The sequence below is a fragment of the Aulonocara stuartgranti genome, assembly GCF_965226115.1.
Source record: "Aulonocara stuartgranti genome assembly, chromosome: 10".
Lineage (NCBI taxonomy): Eukaryota > Metazoa > Chordata > Actinopteri > Cichliformes > Cichlidae > Aulonocara > Aulonocara stuartgranti.
In genome coordinates this window covers 32912610-32935339 of record NC_138946.1, presented here as the reverse complement: position 1 = coordinate 32935339, position 22730 = coordinate 32912610, and the positions used below count along the sequence as shown (strand labels likewise).

Below are 22730 nucleotides of genomic sequence, written 5' to 3'. Positions count from 1 at the left end.
AACTACGCATGGAGTGCGCCATGTCAAAAGGAGGAAGACTGCTCCATACTGATCTAATTACGATCAGTTATAGAGGGCAATGAGAGTTTCTGCAGGGAATTGTTGATTTGGTCGTTTTGCCCTGATGAGATGCAGCGTGGTTAGTTCTTGCTGATCTCTTGCTGGTAGCTGTTGGAGCTGTTCACTGCCACCACATTCTAAGAGAGTCTTGTCACAAGATGGTTTTTATCCGGTTCTACCGTCCCAGTGAGAAAAGAGCCACAAAAACCACATGGTATGGTATAAAAGACACATTAGTGAACTGCGGGGCATTAAAAAAGTTGTGTCAGCAGGCACATTCGCACACAATGCTCCCGTTATGAGCTTGGTGGGGAAGGTTGGAGTAAAGGTCGCATCGTATGTGTCGTGACAAATTGGATTTGCAGTCACAGCAAGAGAAATGTGATGACTGTATGACCTCTTAATAGTTGGGGGATGAGAATTGAATGGGTTTCTGAATGCTGAGCTTTGGTCAGGACCACTTGTCCAACACAGGGAACACAACCTCCACTGTCCACGCCGCATTCTCGGGCTCCCCTTCCTCACAGCTGGTGAAACCCAGCAAGCCTCTGAGGCCGTAATTCAGCAACACTAGCCTCGACTCCTCCGCTCCCTGCTGCCGCTCCCCACCTGTTAACATCTTTTACATACACAGTAGAGATGGGCAGCCATTACTTGTTCTCAATTTAAAATTTGACACACAGACCGAATCCTGTTTTCTCTCAGTTTTAGATGATCGATCGGTCCTTTCAGACACATCTATAAAAGTGCGAGCATGAACCACAGCCCTGAAGTCGTCTGTTACCGGTGTGAGGCTAAAGTGAGGCAGATTAAATTTAATACTGATTCAAAAGGAAAACGATGTACTGCATGTGTTGTCAGTCAGGACAGATGGAGAAACATGGACTGCCCACCTCCACTTTACTCATTTCTCTTCATTTCTCTTTAGTCTTCTGCAGTTAGAGGTCTCAGAGTCCAGAGCTGTCTGTGTGCCAAAGCCGGTTTGAAAAAGCCTGCAGGGGAGGAATATTTCACATCAGAGCCCAGGATTAGGGTTAATTGGCGTCCTAATCCTGTAGAGAGTCAAGGTGGACATTGAAGCCCATCCATGTTTCACGTTTACCCCAAAGCCTTCCCTGTGAGCTCAGCCTCATGAGGTATCTGCAGGCTCCATTAGCACCCAGAGGTGTCACTTAAACTTGTGTCCTTCAGTTGACCTGATATTCCTCGGGGGCAGGAAGTCGTTCTCTCCATGGGCTTTAACCCTTTGGACTGAAAAGACAGGAAGGACATCGATATAATCCAGGGGTTCTGTGCTAAGTTGAAAAACACACATTTTGAGCCAAAGAGCCTACCACTCTGTTGCCATAGTTTATTATTTCAAAGCATTAAGATAAAAACCACAGTGATTTTAAGTCTTAGCCTCGAGCAGTGTCCTTCTGAGAATGTGAAACCACTTTGTGTTTTGTCTTGAAACAATTTCTCGTGCTTACAGTGAGTTGGTTTGCAGTTTCTTTCCCAGTCCGTCAAATGTTCACGGAGGCATCCAGTTTTCCACACTAACAGATATTTGGACTCGGAGGGGTTAGCTGTACGTGATGCTTTTGCTTCTTAAGCACATATCACAGAGAATTTGGGAATCTCAGCGCAGCCAGTGTTTTTTGGTACTGTGTGCTGTGCCACGTACTGCAACGCATTAAAAACATGAATGCGACTACTCTCCTTCCAGCAAATACTTTGTTACCAAGTTATCTTTAGCTGGATGTTCGTACAGTTTGGGGGTCATAAGATGTAGACAAACAGCCCTGACATTGACTGTATGCTTTGAGGTTTTCACCATAATAAAATGTTACTATTTTGACTCAGTTTTCATTGAGTGAGATTCTTAAACACTTTGGTTTATAATAATAATAATAATAATAATATACCAAAGTAATAATAACTAAAAGGCGCACTTAACAACTGAGCAGGAAACGTCTCATTTGTGACCAAACCTTAAATATGTGATAAGCAGAGCATCTTTTTCACTTTGTGTCCTGCAGCAAAGGATGATGGGAGCATAGCAGTCGCCTTGGGTTACACAGCACACCTGGTCCTCATGATCTCATGCTTCCTGCAGATCCCTCTTAGGTATCCGGTGATCCACAAGGGTTCACGCTCTTCTATCAAGGACACCATCACTGACAGACTCACTGAGAAAGAGAGAGAGTAAGTACCCTTTACAAACACACCTAATATTAGCAAAAACCTGAAATATCCACATCACAAATGCTGAGCTCTCTTTCTTACTGTACGATCTGTACATATAGTATACAGCACTGCGCAAAAGTCTCGAGCCACTCCTCACGTCTTTGTATTTTTCTAGTGTAATTTATTTAAAATATGCAAACGTGCAAAGAAATCCATATAAAGCAAAAACAGAATTTGTACAATTCTAACGAGGTTGGGAGTCAACATTTGGCACGAGCACGTTTATTCGGCTGCAGTGAAACTGAGGAAATCCAATTCTCTCAAAAAACAAGGAAAATAAAATTTGTTAGAGGAAACATGCGAACCAGACACGGGGAAGAAGTGGTGGATAATTCAGTGAGCTGACTGACAGCACGCAGACAAAATATAGACTGAGCAAGGTGAACTCAATCAGACAGTAACAAGGGCGAGACGAGAACAAAAGGAGGAAGTCAAAAGGCAGGAAGACACACATGGGAATGATCTCCAAAATAATACAGAAAGAAAGAGAGACCAATAACAAAGTCACACAGACAGGGCGATCAACGAAGACACAGGAAAAAGGAAAAACGGCAAAGTTACAGCAGAACAGCGACAGTGATGTTTGGGACATTTCTTCTTATTCCAACGTTGCCCTTTTATGAACGAGATCAGCTCAGCAGATGGATGAAAATAAGCCATCTGTTTCTCATGGAGGGTCCTTCAAATAAATTGCTTCTCTCTGCAAAGTCAGAATCATCACATTATCATATGCATCCAGACTTTGAAGAAAGCAGTTGATGTAAATTGCCGTGAATAAAACAGAGGGAATAAAGTCTGACTTTCTTCTCTCAAGAAGAATGAATGTTGTTTACTTTGTGAATATGTAAATGTACAGATTTAAACTGTGACACTCTGATAAATGAAGCGCTTTTACTGTGAAATCCACCATTTAGACTTTACTGCAGTTTGAGCAGAGTCCATGCCTCCCATTGCAGATGAGACTGGCTGTTAAATTTACTCTGTTGCAAACAAACTCTTTTTGTGTTGTGCTCCTGGACGGGAAAAATATTTATGCTTTTTGCCATCTAAAACTGTGCAAATCATTCTCTTCTTTCTTTCCTTTCCTTTTGCCGCTGCTGCACAAGCACTGGTTATTTGTTCTGTCTCTTTTACTTATCTCAGTTTTAGTTTCTACAAAATTAAATGATCTCTTTCAAAAAGTTTATTTACTCTATTTCAGCTTATATTTGTTTTGTGTCCAAACATTCTGCCTTGTTCACGTCCAAACCGTCTTCTACAAACATGTCCCTGCATGTTTTCAGCTAAAATTAGTCTTGTTTGGTTAGTATTTCTTTACTCCAACACCAGTAGATTTTTTTGACTGTGCGGTCGGTGCTGGTCTCTAACTCAACAAAAGCCTTTAACATTTGTAACATTTCAACATTGTTAACAAGAATGTTTTATTGGAAAAACATCACAACGTTCCAAAGTATTGTTTAAAGTGATTGTCACCACCATTGGAACCAGCTGCATCACACTTTCAGCAGTCTCCTCAAACCTACGGAGCCACAATGAATACGTGGAAGTTTTATTAAAGTTGGTAAATTACCAGCCTTGAGGCTTTAGATTTCCTACAGATGATAAATTCAACTTTCCACGCGGTAGTATCCATGGATTTGTTACCAAGTTTTTACAGTTGTTACAGCTTTGAGGTGGCTTTAGCCCAGGAGGTAGAGCAGGTTATCTACAAATAGGAAGGTTGGTAGTTCAATCCCTGAGTGTTCCCTTTCTGCGTGGGATACTAACCCTTATGCAACCATCTGACTGTGAATGTCTGCAAATGATGGATAGAAGATCTGCAGATATCTTAAGCCAAAGTTTCTGCGTCTCAGGTGGAAAGTGTTGGATCAGTGAATCCTGCTGCAGACCTCATTGCTTGAGTCTTTGGCCTTAATGTTAGCATGCATCACTGTAACAGTGCATGCAGCATGTAGAGTATGTGACAGAGAATAAGGAACCACAATCGTCACCTTTATTTACTGAATCGACTGGTTTGTGTGCTGAATCTAGCCCGATCGTGTTGCACAGCGGTTTGTGTGGACCTGTGCTTCTTAGCTGTGTTTGACTAAAACAGCGTTTTGGGGTTTTTTTTTCGTCCACCCCCCGAGTTGAGTTTGAATTTCTCAAACACAACACAGATTTGGTAGTCATGAGCTCCACACGAGTGCATCAGTGCACAATCACACACAGACCACACAGTAGCGTCAGTAGGCCGTTTTGACGGCTGTGTTGGCTTCTTGATTCAGACGCGCGTCCAAATCTGAAATACTGTTCTGATTTGGAAATGACTGCTGAACAAAAACCTCAGTATGGATACTTGTTGTTTCACGTTAACACATGCATAGCTGGTCGGTGAAGAAAGCGCCTGAGTCGTCCCTCGAAGTTGTTTTGTTTTGCCTATGGTAGCAACTGGGTTTACTCAGGTGTTCACAGGGAACAGACTGTAAATCACACAGCAGCCTTTCACAGTCATACCCTACGGTTGTAACCACTTTGCTTCCTACCTTCGCCACATTGTATCTTTTTTTTTTTTTACATTTCTTTTTGTTCAGTCACGATGTTGACACAGAGCGTGACAAATGATAAACTGATCTGGGGGTTTGCCAGGACCCTTTGTGTTAGTCAGGAAGCACAGAGGAGCAGCGACGGCTAATGTGATGAAATTATTATTTGTGTGTGTTATGCTCTTGTAACTATGCAAACAAAAAACCCCTCTCTGTTATGATAATTGCACACTCGGGACACACGCGCTCAGGAATGTACATACGTACTGACATTCCACACGAAGGCCTTCCAATACGTGACCGGCGTGGAGCGAGATTTGGCTGTAGTGCTGCTGATGGCCGTGGATGTCGCACTTTATTATAGAGTATGATGAAGTCCACAGTCTTGCTTATGCTCATCAGCTCTTTACCTGTTGCCTCCTGGTTGATATCGGTGGAATATTTCAGTCAATGATCAGATGTTTGTTGTTTCTGGATTAATTTTGATGCCATCATTTTGTCTCGTGTTGCGATGCTGAACAGAGGCACTGTGGGAGAATTCATTGAAATACTCATCTGCAATAATTTTGCAGGAAAGCACCTATAAATTATTACTGCTTTTGCATTAAGCATTGCCCGTGCCTTTCAGTCACACAACGTGAATGGCTCAGTCGCTGTTATGTAGTTGACTGCAAATGAACACACATGGCCGCCAAAAATACTGGCTTTGTTTTGTCTTTACATGTCTGCAGTGGAGGCACGCGTGTGGAGCTGATGTCACTGAGCACTGCCTCTTTCACATCCACATGTCACATAAAAAGAGGAAAGCATTGTGTGGAGCCGAAACAATTCAGTGGCTTAACACGTCAAGACAATAGAGAGACTCCCTGTGAGTTGCGTTACTCGTTTCCAGTCCTACCAAGCGTGTTTACACCAGCATCCGTCAACAACCTGTGGCGTCCATGGATATCGCAAAGACACAACAGTCCAACTTTGCTCTTTACCGCGTGGGGCCATGCACTCCAGCAAACCCCACCCCCTGCACACGTTAATGACTGCTGAGGCCCCAGTGGGCTTCAGACATACAACAAAATGATGTGTGGGGAGATGGAAAGCACCCAGCCGGGCTCTGAAAGTTTACAAAAAAGGGGCGATTAAAGTGTCGGAAAAGGCCGGCTAGTGGTGATAAGTTAGGTGGTGTGCGATCAGCTTCAGGATTAGCAAAGCCACTTTTAATAGCGTGCACATAGACACTTGGAGGTGTCTTGGTTGCACCTTCTGCTGTTAAATGATAATTGCACTTACTTGGCTTTCCCTAAACGGCTAGTTTTACTATGTGAGCCATGTTTGTAGTTCTCATCTCAGTCTCAACATCTTCATTCATTCTCTACTGCAGCATATTATAACTAGTGTGAGTCCAGATTACAGATATACTCTGTTAGCAGAAAATCCTGCTCCTTAAGCCGTTAAGAGCGACGGCCGGAGCTGAGCAAGAACATTTTTCTATTGTCGCTGTTAATTTAAATGTTACAAGAAGCAGAGCTTTAGTTTGGTGAGAGAAGAATCTGAAAATATTTTACCTTGTGAGTTTGTTACCTCATTATTTTCCTCCTGTGGGTTAAAACAACAATAATAGTTTTATTACAAAGACCAAAATATTTTAGTCCAAGAAAATCAGACGAGGCCTCTGTTGCTCTGAACTGTGTTAAACTCCAACACTGGGCAAAGGCCAGAGTTTGAATCTGGCCCCGCAACAGTGTTTGAAAGCAGGGTGTGGAATATGACTGGACTGTTTAACGACAAGTACAATTTGACCTTTTCAGGGATCGCTGTCCTCTGGGTCAGAGATGTTCTCAAAAATTGTTGGACTTTTAACATGTTGCACCCACATTTGGACTCGTGTTGAGCACAGTTCCAGAGTTGCTGATTGCGAGGGGGAGAAGGAGGGAGATGTGATCCAGATGTCCCGCATTTGATTGAGACCAGAGCCTGGCCATTAAAAAAACACGAACTGAGTCATATAGTTGTTCAACCAAAGCACTGGAGCGCATCAGCTTTTTTCTTTTAAACTATCGCTGGTTAGAGAAAAGTCGATGTAAGTGGGATTTACGCATCGCTGCTCGCTTCAAATTTAAAAGACAGAGCTGCTGCCAGGGAAGGGATACCAGCTGAAGACGAGAGGAACCTGCGAACACCAAGAAAAGCGGTCATTGTTCCAGGCCTCTTAACATGGACTATGTGAAGAGGAGAAGAGTGGGAATAACCCCCCCGCTGCTCTGCCTGCCTGAAGCTGCACAGCAGTGACAAGACAAAGCAGTGTGAGGCTAAACACCCGGTTTACAGGGTGACCTACGTTACTGGGAAGCATGCACGCCCACGAGAGGAGAGTAACTTTTTATTGTTCCATTTAAGCTGTTTCAGGATCAGTAAATAAGTTAAAAGAGCAGTTCACCCAAACGATTTAATAAAAAGGAAAACAGTATGCACCCCTGGTGGCTATTTTGCAAATGGAGTGGTTTCATTTTCTCCTGCACTTAAGCTCATTCAGTGCAGATGAAGAGAATGACAGTTAGTCCTCCTCTAGATTCTCACTACAGTTTAAATGTGTTGGAGATTTCGTGCATTTTAAATTGCTTGTGTTGTTTTCCAGGATGAAACGAGTGTCCTGTCCAGTATAAAACGACACTGGGCTCCACAGTGACAGAAACAAGTAAACACATTCTCTTGGTATTATAGAATAAATGTTGTGGTTTCGCTGGTGTGATACGCACATGTTCTGTAGTGGTTCGGTTGCATAGTTGCTGTGTTCTTCATACGAGAGATGAATGAGGCGATCAACTGGGAAGCCATGAGGGCTTAAATCAAATTTGAGAATGGCTCATTATTTAGGTACGTACGTCAACTACAAAGGCACCCGAGGACTGGACAGAGTGTTTACTTGTCTTCTGAGGTTTTCTGTCATATCGCTCAAGGCCAAAGGCAGGATTGGTATGTTTTTAATGGCTCTGAAGAAGTCAGTGAGGCTCCTCTAGGTTGACAGCTGAGTTGCGTAAGCAGCCCTTCATCTTGGTGTCCTGCTGCTGTGAAGCCTATACAAGCACTTTTTATCCATTCTTCATTAAAAAGTTAATAAAAAGCATCTGTGCTGCATGTGTGATAGTTTTTTGTTTTTGCCACACGTCTGCAGAGATGCTCGTCTGTCTGATGGAGCTGCCACAGTGCTGGGAAGTTCGATAAAGTGCAAGTGGTGTTCATCGTCATACACGATATAACATTTTGGACTGGTGCGATGGTCAGCTCCCCTTGAGAAAACAAGGGAGCTGAAGAAGACAGAAGGAAACGGGGAAAGAGGAGTGTGTGGGGGTTGGGTGCCGGGGTCAGCAGACCCCTGGATATTCTTAAGAGCCGTGATGAAAACCCAGTGTGACAGAGCAAGCAGCCACCACATCACTCAGGAGACGCCTTAACGGCGTTGACCAAGATGGTGAAATGGTTATGCCGGGGTCTTAAGTGCAGCAGTAGTCATTAAAATAGCATTCAGTGACAGATGCTCAGTGTAATCATTTCTCAGATATTGGAAATTACAGCTCCCGGTGATTTATAGAGTAACCGCTGCCATCAGATCTTTAACAGTTGCAAGGCAGGTGTAGGTTGTTTTTCTTTTTTTTCTTTTTAAAGCAAGTCCAAATGATTTATGGTCCCCTGGCATTTGAAATTGCACATTAAAGACATTGTGAAACTTACAAGCAGCCCACACCACCATTTAAATACCGACCAAGCCTCGGCTCCGGCATGTGAGCCAGATCTGTTGTTTTGCACATTTGGAGTATTAATTAGAATGTCTAAACAGGCAAGCCAACACATGTGGACACTTCAGCCAGTGTATACATTTCAGCGGGTCAGTCAGTCAGTCACTAGGAGCCTTCCCACCATATTCTCATGAACCGCGCTAAAGCTACGCTCGACCACCCACCTGCATAGCTGTGTCTTCCTTATGTTCCTCCGTTTCATCCAGTGGACTCGGAAGGGGAGTGAAAGCAGTCGTGTACCAGAAAATGCTTAAATATACAGACTTTGTAGGTTTGCCCTGTGACCTTGTGGCCCCAGTTCTCTAATTGGCTGCTTTTAATGCTTTTAACAAGGTGTCTATAGAGACATCGCAATTTTGACAGAAAGAAAACAGAGCTCAGATGGACTCTGTGCCCTCTATTTTAGCTTTGTTATTGTTGTAAAATCTCCAGAAGTCAATGGTTGTTTTAAACAGGCTTGTACATCTTTGTGCTGCAGGAACATTTCCTCACTGCGCAAATCGCCCACAAATGTGGTCGTTTAACTATAAAAAACGTCATGTGCTGCTGACACCTGCTAGCAGGCCCCAGAGTACAGTACAGGCAGACGGTGCAGAGACACTGGTCGTGCATCAACCACAGATGAAAGCATTAAAAGTCAGCCTGCTATTAAAAGATCCCTGAACAGAAATAAAAGGCAGGACAAGGAGTGAGTTTAAAAAGAAATGGACAGGAAGAGAGAGAGCAGCGAGCCTTCCTTTGCTTCATCCCATCGTTGTAACTACGTGTTTATTGGTTGTTTCCTTCATTTAACAAGAGTCCCAGCTTTATATTTGAAGGCTGTCTGTGGATAAAGGCTGTCTAGACCCTGCAGTTAAAACGCTGGCAGGCTGGGGGCATTCATATAAAACCCGGGGACTTTCCTGTAAGATACTGCTTTTGTCTTTTTACAATGTCGTGGCTCCACACTTATTAATTACATATTTTCAGGTCTACACCCAGAGCCAGCACTTGCACATTAACTATGCTGTGGTTGGGATGCTCTTTAGATGAGAAGGAAAGAGAAGTGCATTTTATTTTTTTTTATTTTTTTGCAGGGGGAAGAAATGTGACAGATTTACGTCTGCCCTCAAATCACTGTTATTCTTTGTCATTTTTTTTTGTTTTTGTCTGTCCGGTGCATCCAGAGTTGAATATTAGCTAAATGAAAGCAGATTTCATGTTTCAGTAATCAGTCTTTTGAATGCACCCTTAAGTGAGTGGGTGTGTTGATTACGGCGCCTGTCGTTTTCAGTTTGCTGTGTTAGTTTCATAGACGTGACCCTTCAGCGGCGCTGCCGCCGAGGGGAGCGGGAGAGGGATGTGCTGACGGAAGAAACTGCCTGATCAAGGAAAGTGAAGAAATGTGCGGAGGCCTTCTGGGAAAGAGATGATTTGATTTGATTTACATGTAAAACACAATTAAACAAAAGAACCACGTACATTGTTTAGTGCAGAGGACTGTTTCAGTTTATGTTGCCGGCTGAGTGATTAAAAACGGCGTCCGGCCTCCTCATACTCGTATGTCTCTCGCAGACACGTCATTTAGATTTTTCCTGCTGTAGCAGAGATAATGGCAATGGCAGTCTGTTCTCAAGGGCTGTTATTTCGTACAGCGATTTCCTTTTTACTCTGGAACGAAACACAGCAAATAAGAACAAACCATTGAACGCTGGTGTTTCTGTTTGATTTCTCAAGTCATCCACACTTAACGGGTTCTTTGTTTGCCCGACCACTCCACCGGCTTTTATTAAACTGTGCTCGCCGCTCTTTGTGTACTCTCGCTGACGGACAAACAAACGGCATTAATTAAAAGTGCTCTCTAGCTGAAGTTCTCCTTCAGCGCCTCCTCCCCTCGACTCGATCCTCCCCGCCGCTGCGGTGTAATAATATATTTGGCGTTACGGGACGTCCCCGTGAGGAATTCCTGGTGTTTGGTGAACCAGAGTCTCTCTGCAGTGTGATTTCAGACACAGCGGACAGCAGTCATTAATCACCGCACTGTACAGGAGTGTGCGTGGTGCGTTTGTGTGTGTTGAAGGTAGCTTTGTTTCCCTTTCAGTCATGCTCATCAGCAAACAAATCCTATCTGTTTTTGGGGAAGTGATGTTGGCTCTGCCAGCAGTGCACAGGGAATGCCTGTTGTGCTGTTCTTCCTCTCCCTGTTAGTTATTTCCGAATGCTGAGATATGACCTCTGGCGTGTCGCCTTCTCCGCGGGGCCTTGGCTGCATGTCGGCGATACGGCGGTCTAACGAGCGACGGGCTGTGTGGCCCTCGGGCTACACCGGCACTTTTTCTTTGCCAGACTTTTGCAGCAACATCCTGTTAAATTTCATTTTCGGGGCTGCAAAGATCTCCATGTGTTCGAGGTTTACTTCTCAACCTTCCCGGATCTGCAGTGCGATGCGTGAGTGAGGAGGTGTTTACAGTGAACCCTGCAGTCAGAATGTTGTCTGACATGTCCAGACAGCCGCAGATATGATGTAAAGCAAACTTTCAGGATGTGGATAAAAGCCAAATAAAAGAGAGAGAGCTGTTAAAAATCCCTTAGTTCTGTATGTTCTTCTTATCGAGAGGAAATGCTAAAACACAAATGTCATACAGTGAAATCTGGACGTATAATATCCTATAAGCTGCAGAGTTTCTGCTGTATTTTTCTACTTTATTCCTGCACAGGATTAAGATCACCTCTGACCTCCCTGTGGCACACACACGGGAATACTATCCAATAGATGAGAAGCAATTAGTCACAGTGAGTGTGTATTGTAGGTTTTTTAATTCTTTTACTTTTCCACCTTATTCTTTTAGTAAAGAAAAACATTTACACCTCAAGTGAAATTTCTAAAGCACAAGCTTTATTCATTTTTATCTTTACAACCTTGTTTATATTTGACTTGGCCTCTTATCAGCTCAACATGTAACATCTCAACTCTGCTGATGAATGTCATGAGCCAGAAAACGCTAAAACTCCAAAGTTCACTCATATTTCCTCCCACGTTGCTTCAGCGTTTGGGTGAGAGGTTAAGAGCAGACTTGGGGTTAGGTTCCTCCAAAGGTAAAGGTGAAGAATTTTGAAGGGCTCTTCAGATAAAGCTCTGATATGAATGTAGTCCCTGAAAGTATTCACAGGTTTGAGTATGTGTGTGTTTGCTCAGAGTAAATCCCTGCTTATTCTGTGGAGCTCGTTTCTCATCATGCTGAAGCCTCCTCAGTGGGAGATCAGGAGGCATAAGCACTTAATGACTGAAAGGGATGAGTCCGGCCTTAACATCCCCAACCGTATCTCTCTGCATGTCAGCGTATTCACCTCACTACCCCACGCCAGCACCCAAGGGCATCTCCCGGATCTCCTTCATGAGCATTCCCTGCATGTCCTACCTAAGACATGCGACTGGCGCCGATGGGACTTTCCCACCATGCTGAAAAGAAAATTTGTTCCTGTTCAGGGGCGGATAAACACGTTGTTTGGACGCCTCTGCTGTTTGATATTTCAGTTTAGCGCCGTACGGAGGTATGCCACCTCCGTACGGCGCTAAACTGAAATATCAAACAGTGGGAAGGGATCATAGACTCAGACTTCGATTCCTGAGCAATCTGCAAGTATCACCCAATGTAAACACTGCCGGCTACATTATCGGACACTTTCAACAATGCGAGTCAAATCGTTCCTGTGGCGAAGCCAGAGAGAACGAGGTAGATGGAAGTGTAGTATATTTTGATGTGTAATATGGATATAATGTAGCCGGCTTGCAGACGTTCTCTGACTGGATCACAAACAGTAAAATCCTCTTTAAGTGTTTCTTTTTCTTCTGCATTTCACAGATTCCCTTTGTACCCCAGAGGAGAGCGGTTTCATTTTGAATATGGCGTCTACTTACTCAACAAGAACATTGCCCAGGTAATCCATTGCATGCACACGCGCTAAACATGTTTGACGACATTTTAGACTTGAAAACTTATTTAAAAATCATACTAATTTGTAACTGTAAGTTGTCCTGCAGTTTCTAAAAGTTGCTAGTACCGAGTGCAGCGTCTCGTCCATTAACCTCCTAAGACCCGAACTCTTCCACGGCAGCAATTTTAATTTCTCTTTGATATTTCGGCACATTGGGGCCCGATGAATGTAAAAACAAAGAATTACCAGATTTTTTTTTTTTTTTTTTTACCTTATTTTTGTTTTTAAGAAAAATAAGAGCGACATATGAGGATATTCGTTTAAAATTTTGATAGAACAGTAGCAGGATAATGTCCTCGTAAGTGGATATCAGGCCCTTGTAGAGCAAAATTGAGTATTTTGGTCTAAATAAGCCAAAATGTGATGTCCACATATGTGGACGCAGGTCCTAGGAGGTTAAGTTTCACAATACGGCGTTCAGTGTGTCGAGACCTGCTGTTGACATACAGGTGTTAATACATTTACACTCTGCCATCACTATAAAGGATGATGATATTATATCGGTCTCATGTCGTCAAATTGTCTCATGAAAACAACAAAACCATTGTGTATTAATCCATTGCAACACCTGCAGACTTCCCCAGTCTGTGTGTTGCTCCAGGAACATCTGGTTGGTCATTAAAAAGCTTGATTGTTATTAATGGAGGTGTTAGTCATAAAGAAATTCCTGAAACAGCTGTAAAAGCCTTTTAGTCAGGCTTAATTTAAATATTAGTAAGTGCTGAATTATTGCAATCTATGTGGACTAATGTGGAATGAAGTTTTTACGCCCTTGATGTAAAAGTAATGAATGATGCTGTTAGTCAGTTGAAGAGACAGACATGCAAAGCTCACAACACTCATCGACTCATTAAGATAAGATAAGATAACCTTTATCTTTAAATTTAACACTTTTAAATTAGCGCCAATTTACAAGTGTTAATCTGTGATCGTTACCTCTGCCAAGGAAGTTATGTAATGGATTCAGTTTGTGTTTGTTAGCAGGGTTACTCAAAGTTATGGATGATTTGCATGGAAATTTTACCAGATGTGCAATTTTGGAATCGAGCTGCGTGTAGATCCAGGAATAATTTATAATTCCAGGATAGGATGAAACTGGTTTTTGATGTCATATCTCACATGTCAAATTGGACGTTGTGTAAAAGTAAAAACAGAATGAGATGAGTTGCTAATCTCATAAACCCATATTTGATTACCAGTTGAATATGGAAAACATTTCAGATGTTTTTAACTATTAGCTCATTTTAAATTTAGTGGCAGGGCTGTTCGATATAACCACATATATCGGATGACGATATAAAAACGTCTACCGTTTCATTTTACGCTATCGTTTGTTTCGTGGTGTCGCAAAATAAACTGTTTACAGCAATATTTTTTCATTATTTTGATGGTCACTGTAGTGGCTATATTCATTTATTAAAGTTCTCTCTTTCTCTTATATTTAATAGAACCTGTTTTTATGCGTTGTCGTTAGCAACAGCGACGGTAACACCTTCGCGTGTCCGCTTGTTTATGTTCCACATAAACCTTTCACAATAAAGCTCAAGATCCTGTTGAGACTTTTCAAAATAAACAGAATCACGTGAAAGAGCAGATTATTTACGGATGAGAAGTAAAAAAGAGCCGCCAGGTGCTAAAAAATAAAGCTTAGACTCAAACGTTAGAACAGGCTTCTCCCCGCAGCACGCCGTGTAATAAATACTCACAAAGAAAACGGCGCCGTTACAACTTATGTCTAAAAATGTATCGTTTCATGCATCAGTTACAACACTCGACTCCAGCTACACGACACCCAGCTGGAAACACTTCACGCAAGTTGAGCTGCCCGAGATTCACAGAATTTACAGAAAATATTAAATTTGTGATTTATATTGTTATCGGACGATAGCTGTTTTATATCGGGATATGAGATTCTGGTCGTATCGCACAGCCCTAGCAGCAGGTCTCAAATTTGGGATGGAAAATAAGAGCCACTGAAAACAAACAGCTGAAAGAACATTTTGCAATGAATTGGTTGAATTTGCAGCAGCTCAGTAACAAGATTTGCTATAAAGAGCATCTTACAGAGGCGGTTTTTCAATAATCAGAGGTTCATTATTTTGCAGTACAAAGTAATATTTTGAGGACTTTGAATATCATCATCTATTTTTGTTTGATGATCTGAAACATGCAAGTGTGGAAAAAACAGCTTAAATCTTTATATGTGACTGTATATACTTAATAGCAGGAACAATTTATTTTTGGATTTGGTCTTTTCATGTGATCTGTTGAACTCTTGACCCGTCTCGGTTTATTGAAGTACGTTTAATGTGTTGACCTTAGTTACGCCCTCCAGTTATCCTCGAGTCATTTGGCACCGACTTTTAACAGTTTGCGTTCCACTCCCTGTTTTCCTCCTCGTTCGGCCGAGGATGACGGAGCTCTCCACCTCTTAACTGGGCCACTCGCTCTAACAGGTGGCTCACTTCAGAACGCGGCGCACTGGGAGGTTTCAGTGTTAATGCTACACCACGAGCTTCTAGCCAGCAATAAAATCTGCCATCATTCCAACAGCATCCAAGAATAAGAAAATAAGTGAGATAAGAAAACATTTTAGACGGCAAAAGAAAATAAGTGCTGTCTAAAACCACTAAATGGAATTCACTGGTTTTACCGTGTCATGTAGCTAAATGATGATTTGTGTCTCATGATTTCAGAAGGGAAGCTATTATTCACGTTAATAGCAGAATGCACATTGTTAGGTCAGTGTTCTTTGTTGATTAATGCCAAACTAATCCAGCACTCATTCCATCACTGCTTGTCAGTCTAAGCGATCTCTTGTCAAAGGTGAAATATTTGCTGGGCTGAGGTTTGTATTTTTCTCTGGATTTTACTGTTTTGTAATAACTGTCAGGGCTAAACACACATGCACATGTTCGAGCACTCACATATGTGCACAGTCATGCATTCACACTCGCAAAGCCTTGGAAAAGTTTGCAGTAAAGCTCAGATGAACATATACAAGTATGCAAGTTTGTGTGCAGGATGTCTTATGTTCTGGTGTTGTATCGTAGGTGGATTCAAATTGACTGGAAGATCATTTGGTGTGCAATCATCTCAGTTTAGTTTTTTTTATCAGAGCCAGACATCAGATGCAGCACAGCATGCTCTCTCCTGCTGAAAGTTTAATTTGCCCACTGATTGAAGGCACATGCAAGGATGGCTTGGCTGCAGGAGAAATATTCCTAATCGAAATCAGCTTATCCGTAATGCAGATATTGTCAAGTAATATTGTTGAATTTGTCGGTTCAAAATGTGGCAGTGATTCATAGAGAGGTCTTTTTGGGATTTCAAGAGTAAAGCGTATTCTTTAGACACATTCCTTTTGTAATGATGAAACTGGCCTTATATATGGTGCTTCAAAGGAATCTGGTCCACTGCAGAGGAACAATGAGTTCCAGACAGCTGGACGTCCTCACCAGTGTCCATGAAACCAATGCAGAAAGATTCAAATTAAAGGTTTGAATCCAGATGGAAGCCTTCAGCTACAGCACAGGTGGGTACATGTGCAGAGTGCACGATAACCTTGTAAAAAGAATCTGTGGAATGATGAATTAATAAAAAGGCGGCACGCCTGCTATTTGCCGATATGCAATGCTCACAAAGCCTCATCTGTGCAGTAACAGAATTCGCTACACAATAAGTGTAAGCCTTGCATGTAGATTCCCAAGTTCTCTTTGCTGCTGTGGCCTCTTGTTTAGGAGAGATCCAAACACTTTGTCTTTGCTTTGTTGACCTTGAGAAATGTGCCTCTAGCAGCTCAGAGGAGCGTTACTATTTTTACAGGATAAAATTTCAGCTTTCGTTCAAAGCACTTTATTATACATTCCATGTGTGCGTCTCCACATTATGGATGAGTTATCAGCTTGACTCCAGAGCAGTATGGTTGTGCCACATGAGTAGTCCAGCTCGATGCTGCGATTGTTTAAAACCTGAAAAAACTGAAGAAGTGGTAAACATGTCACAGTCAATAAAATGCAACGCTCCACAAACGGAGCTTCTTCCTCCCAGTTTGGCTGATTTCTGAACTCCACATTAAGCTGTTCACTTCTCTGAATGTAAGTGTAGCCAAGTACAGGATAGGGTAGGGGAAATTAAAGTAAGATGGAGAGAATGGGCCAATAGCTAGATTCGCAGGAGGGATAAAGGGAGTTGCGTGGAGAAGAATGACTGGAGCCACAGGTAAAGTTGCTATGAATTGTATTAAACTATTTAGCAACAATTTAACAGCATTTTATGAACAGGAATGAAAACAAAATAAAATACAGTGACAGCAATAATAATAACAGTCAGAATCCTATCTGAGCTCAGATATGTCAGTCTTGCCGGCTTAATAGTCAGTGTTCAGTCAAGTCAAATCCAACAGGTCAAAAGTTTGTGATTGGTGCGATTTCGTCCTACCGCACTGTTGCAATTGTTCGTGAGAGAAGAGCAACCTGCCCTTCTGGGCCAACTCAGAATGGCTGTGGTTCGGTTCAAAGGGAAAGGCTCGCCATCTTCCTCGTCAGGAAGAGATCCAGGTCTCACGATCCCATAAAAAAAAACCTAGCCTGTAAACAACAGGACTATTACTAATTCAGTTCACACTCTAATGATATACATGGCCATATGTAAATAATGTAAGTGCTATAACAAAACAAGCACAAAACATTAATTCTAATTTCTAACTATAGTCTATACAGTGCATCTTAATCATGAATGCAATCTTTAAATCACAATCAGCTTATTCTATCGTCAAGGTGCACATTTCTATCAGAAATCAGAAATAAACCATAAACTATGGTAGATTATTTTTTTACAGTATTGCCCTTTAACTGAATTACAGGAGCATTGCTTTACACTGCATAGCAATGAAGCAATATATTATTTACACTCAATGTACAGAATAAAATTACCAAAAGAATATACAAAAACCCACAGGCTGTAGTTTTACAGTATGTGGTAACGTATCAGCACAGTAAGAATACACACGGACATCTATCCAGTGCCGCTCGAGCATCAAATGTAACAAAATAAAGTAGATTCATGACCTTTAAGATCAACATTAACTTATTCCATCATCTAATTTTAGTGCATTTAATATTCAACAAGTAATACTAGAACATCATCAGCACACAAGCTGAGTGCTCAAAATGGCTGAACTCAGTGAGAAACCCCGTGTGTTCTCCCACAGTGAAAACGTGGTCAGCTACAGCTATGAGCATTAGGCTAGTTAGCTTTTCAATTAGCCTGATTCGCCCAGTCCCAGTTTAACTCACCAGCACACTTCTAATTAGAGCTGGGCGATAGAACGATAACGATATCTATCGCGATATAACTTTTACTCGATAGAGAAATTAAGCTATCGCGATAGACCTCGCCGCTCTTGTCCTCTTTAAAAAAAAAAAAAAAAAAAAGAAAAAAAAGTCGGCCGATCCAAATTAAGTAGCGCAGAGCCGAACCAATCACAGCCGCAGCTTCACGTCGCGTGACTTGTTACATACAGCACAAGTTCCAAGCCGCACGTGTGTTTGTTTGGGAAGCAGCCAGCGGGTAATGGAGGAAATGAGTGTGCCGACTAGAAAAATCAACCGAGCGTGACCGAAGAGAAAACAGATGATGGTTCCAATGCCGGAGAGATTGTCGAACAGAAGAGCCATAGAAGCTCCGTAGTGTGAAGGTATTTCTGCTATTTCAAGTCTAACAAAAAACAGAGTAGCGTGCACTGTAAATTGTGCCGAAAGCAAGTCTGGAAATACAATAAACTGGTGCATGCGTCACACTGTGCGCCACGTTATTGTTTCGGTGAAATGAATTTCTACAATACTGTTACTGTTAATTCTACTCTCTGCAGTGTTTAAATGCTTACATATACACACAGTTACTGTCCCTCCACACATACGACTCTGTTCTGCTTCTATGTCCCAGCTTTGTTTACTTTTTCCCACCGAGGCTTCTAGACTTCTGATTGGCCAACATTTCGGCACGGTTAGGAATCTAGCGCCACCTGCTGCTTTGGCATGTTCATAGCAGCGTTTTCCTTCATTTCTGCCTTTATGTGTGGACGGGATTATTTTTTAAAACGGAAACGGAAAATCTCCGTTTTCAAAAATACCCGTGTACGTGTGGACGTAGCCTCAGTCTCTGACTGGAAGCGCTAATTCGTCATTCGGCTTTTGTCAGACTAAAGTAACTGTTAAAACTGTTTGAAAAGCTCAGCTATACAACAAGGACAGATTGAGAATTTCCTTTTAGTTCTCAGTTTATTTGATATTGACAAAAGTTAGTCAGTTTTGTCTGTTCTTCTGTAAAACAAACTAAGATTTATTTTTAGAATTAATATTTTGTTTCTAAGTGGAATTGACAATTTAGTCTGTTTCGTTTGTTCTATTTTGAAACTTAAACGCTTTAGCGGCTGCCTTTTGTGTAGTTTGCAATATTTGCCTTTATTTATCTGAAAAAGTCTCATGTTCCTTAAGTACATCTACCCTGTTGAACTTATTATGGGAAATAAATATTTAAAAACAAGCTGCTGATTATTTCACATTTTACTTGTGAGCAACGGCACATTTAAATCTTACAAATATAGTTATTTGGCTTATATCGTGATAGATATCGTTATCGCCTGAAATGAAAAAAAACATATCGTGATATGAAAAAATCTCATATCGCCCAGCTCTACTTCTAATGTTCAACTCTCAGAGAGGATCTTGTTCAACTCTCAGAGAGGATCTTGTCCACTTCATCCGCTCCCGCGCAGATCTACAACATTGAAATCGGGCCATTATATTCCCTGTTAACTTCTTGTTAGCTTTTTAGCTTCAAGGTTAGCTTAACAGCTTCTGACTCACCGCGATGGTTTCAAGGTCCGAAATGTTCACAATAAATCAGGTCCGTTTCTCCAAGGTCCATGCAGATCTCCGGTATGGATATTTGCTCAATTTATCAAGTTAATAGTTATTTTCCAGCGAAAAGCTTGGCGGTGAAAATCAGTGATGGTCTCGTGCACCTCCATCTCTCTCTGTGTCTGAGCACGTGACGGTACAGAGCAGGGGAAGGCGGGGCTTGTTCCTTCCTAACCAGTAGGGGTGTTAAATATACTCTTTGGGTTTTATTCTTATATTTATAGTATTTATCTTTTATTATTGATTTATTTTTGATCAACTCAGTGATTAACAGAGTAATGATAAATCCCAATTAACAATAACATGTTGTAGTGCATTACTGAGTCGTGTAAACTCACTGGGTTACATAAGCTATCAGTTTTGTGGTCTCGCATCACAAAATTTCAGGGTTTAGGACTTAATCCCGGGAAATGCAGGCTTAACTCGTATGTAATGTCTCCTTTAAATCTAATTAGAAGTCATTAACTGTGATTGTCAAGCACTTTATCAGCTGGCTGACTTTGACTTTTTACTTTTACTGCTCTATGTTTCCTGTCGAGGTTCTTATTGGGGCTTTTACTGGGAAATGGCTCATTTATTGACCCTACACTTTAAGCTGTGGTTTTCTCTGGCTAATATTATTTTCAAACAGACGGCTTTTCTAGTTGCAGCAGAGAGTCATTATTGAGATTGCGGTTTTTAAATTTTTCTTTGTGTCTTTGGAGGCCTCCTTGTTTTGAATCAGCCACGTTAAGCAGTCATGCACAGCTTGTCCAAAGTCTGGCTTTGCAGACAAGCAGAGGTCTGGTTTCACAGCAGGCCCGACTGAAGGTCTGATTGGCTGCTTTGGTGGTGACTGGACGCTGGGTGGGATACATTAGCTGTCCGTCTACTATTAAATTGCCTTGTGCGGCCGTGTTTGAAAGTGATACCGTCGAAGCTGGCCAAGGATCTGTGCCGTAGCGGGGCGACCCTTCTTTGATGTGGCAGCGGGGAACGTTTGCTCCTATTGGGATGGAGAAGATGCACTGAGCATCCTGGACGTCAGCTGATAACAGGCTCCTGTGCTGCTCGTTCAGCTTAATTTGTTTGAGGATAAGAAGTTTAAAAACAAAAGGCTTTGAGGAATGTTCGGGCTAAAGTCCAGCTATTCTCCCCAATTCCCTCTTTTATTTCTTGTGTAATCAGAAAATATTGCAAAATTTGCAACGCTTGAGTGAGTCACAAATGTTTGTTTGGAAACTTTGCCTTTTTTGTTAACATGTATGTTTTCTTTTATTCCAAACTGAGCCGATCCCCAAACCTCAGCGTTTGGAGAGGATGTGAGAAGAGTTTTTCTCTCTTTGCTTGGCTGTTACATGAATGAATTACATGAGTTTTTTTAATAGTATGTAAGTGGGCCTGATGTATCCATCTACAGGGAGGCATAAGTGTTAAAGTCTGCCTCTCATCTATACACAGAAAAACCCACCGAGTTAGGGTGGCTGAGTGGAGCGGCTTATTGTCATGTGCTGCGTTTCCAGATTGCCAGCTTTATCCACCATGCTCTGTTTTTGGGAAACAGGCATGTGGGGCTTATTAGATGACAACTGATGCTACACGAAGGAGCCATGCTTTCAACAGGAAGAGGTCAACACAACAGCTAGTTCTCAGACTCAGTGCTTGGTATATCATATTTTGTGGGCCTCAGGCACAGGAAACCAAGTATTGGGATTTAAAACACTTTAAATCTGTTGCAGCCCAAGCAGGTCACCCCGGGGTTCACCTTTTATTTCTGTCTACAGGAGAAAGTCGCTTGTATTCTTCCACCTGCCAAGTCTCTGGGCAATTTCACACCATGGTCTAAAGGCAGAGTGCCATAGCGGTGGTCTGGGGCATACGTCAGAGCGCCTGCTGTCATTAAGAGCGGCAACTGTGGCTCCATAAAACACAGCTATGACTCATGGGGGAGCCTACTGCATTTAGTGGTTAGTGGAGGTGGCAGCAAGCGCAACACGAGCTGGTTGGCTGGAGGTATTCTTGGTGCAGCTCCTTTGGAAAGGTTGTTTAAAATTACAGCAGTATACAAGAGTTGGTGTTTACAGTTGGATGATGGGAATGAGGCTCACAGGAAGCTGATTCTGCTTCATTCATATATGCTGTCACCTAGTGTGAGTTCCTTAACTTTGGATAAATAGTGAAATGGGAGATTTAATACTAAATATATTCTAAAAACATGTCAAACTAATTTTCAAAGTTAAGGATTATGAACATAAATCAGAGCATACAGTGTTGCGGTTGTGTTGTATGGTCACTCAGCCCCTAATAGTGAAATTTATATTTTGCTTATCTCAACCATCCACAGCGAGCGTGTTTGGATAAAATACAACAGGGGAAATTGTCCTTTTTCCCTCACAGACGCCGCTGAAACCAAAGTTAGTCAGAAGTCTGACAGATTTGTAAATAAAATGTGAGCTGGCAGGAAACTGGTCTCGTTTTGCCATCCTAAAAAAGAACATGGAAACGTTACTGTGTCTCTTCAGCTTATGGTGAGGTGTGCGCAGGGAAACCCTTTGACCTGATCGGCTCTTTTGTTCATTGTTGCTCTTCTCTCATTCATCTCTGTTCAGTTCCCATGCTCCAGTCCAAGCTTTAGACCCTCCATCTCTTTGCCTCTGTGACAGAGTTTTTGACCCCAAGTCACAAGAGATGGGACAAAATCTTGGCATAGCCCTCTGCTGCCATTAGCTCATGTGATTGCGCTTCGATAAAAACCATATGACCCACTCAAAGACACGCAGAAAGTGAGCATTGCACAGCTCCCTTCCACCTCATAACTCCCCTCCACCTCAGACTGAGTTGTCACGATGGTTAAAATTCTCCATGGGAAACTATCTCCAGCTATTACCTTATTTTCTTTAGTATTGCACATGTTGGAGATGGTACAGGTCGATGGCTGACCGGGTTTTCCCTTTAAAGAAACAATGGGTGGACCGTATTTGCTCACGAACTCAGTTTTTCCATAGTTGACATTCCTCCGAACAGTTTTGTGTTTACTCCGTCTGCCAGCCTGTGATTCAGAGGTGGTGGTATACAATGACTGATTGTTTAGTAGTCACATGTAAATGATCAAAATGTGTGTTCTTGCTGCCCACTTTTATGTTTGTGTGTATGTATAGTGTAAATGCAGGGATTCTAATTTCAGTTTTTTGCCACATCTTGCAACATCTCCTCATTCTTAAACAAACTGAATAAAGTAGCAGTGGAACCCA

General features: G+C 42.0%; 1 protein-coding gene across 2 annotated transcripts in view; it reads left to right on the top strand.

Moving 5' to 3' along the window:
* Positions 1-22730, top strand: part of uvrag (UV radiation resistance associated gene) — a 92310-nt gene that overhangs the window by 34647 nt on the left and 34933 nt on the right. For both annotated transcript variants that reach the window (XM_082549597.1, XM_082549598.1), the window contains exons 12-13: positions 2082-2247; positions 12445-12520. In XM_082549597.1, the coding sequence (XP_082405723.1) occupies positions 2082-2247; positions 12445-12520 (242 nt within the window). The remainder of the gene's footprint in view (positions 1-2081; positions 2248-12444; positions 12521-22730) is intronic.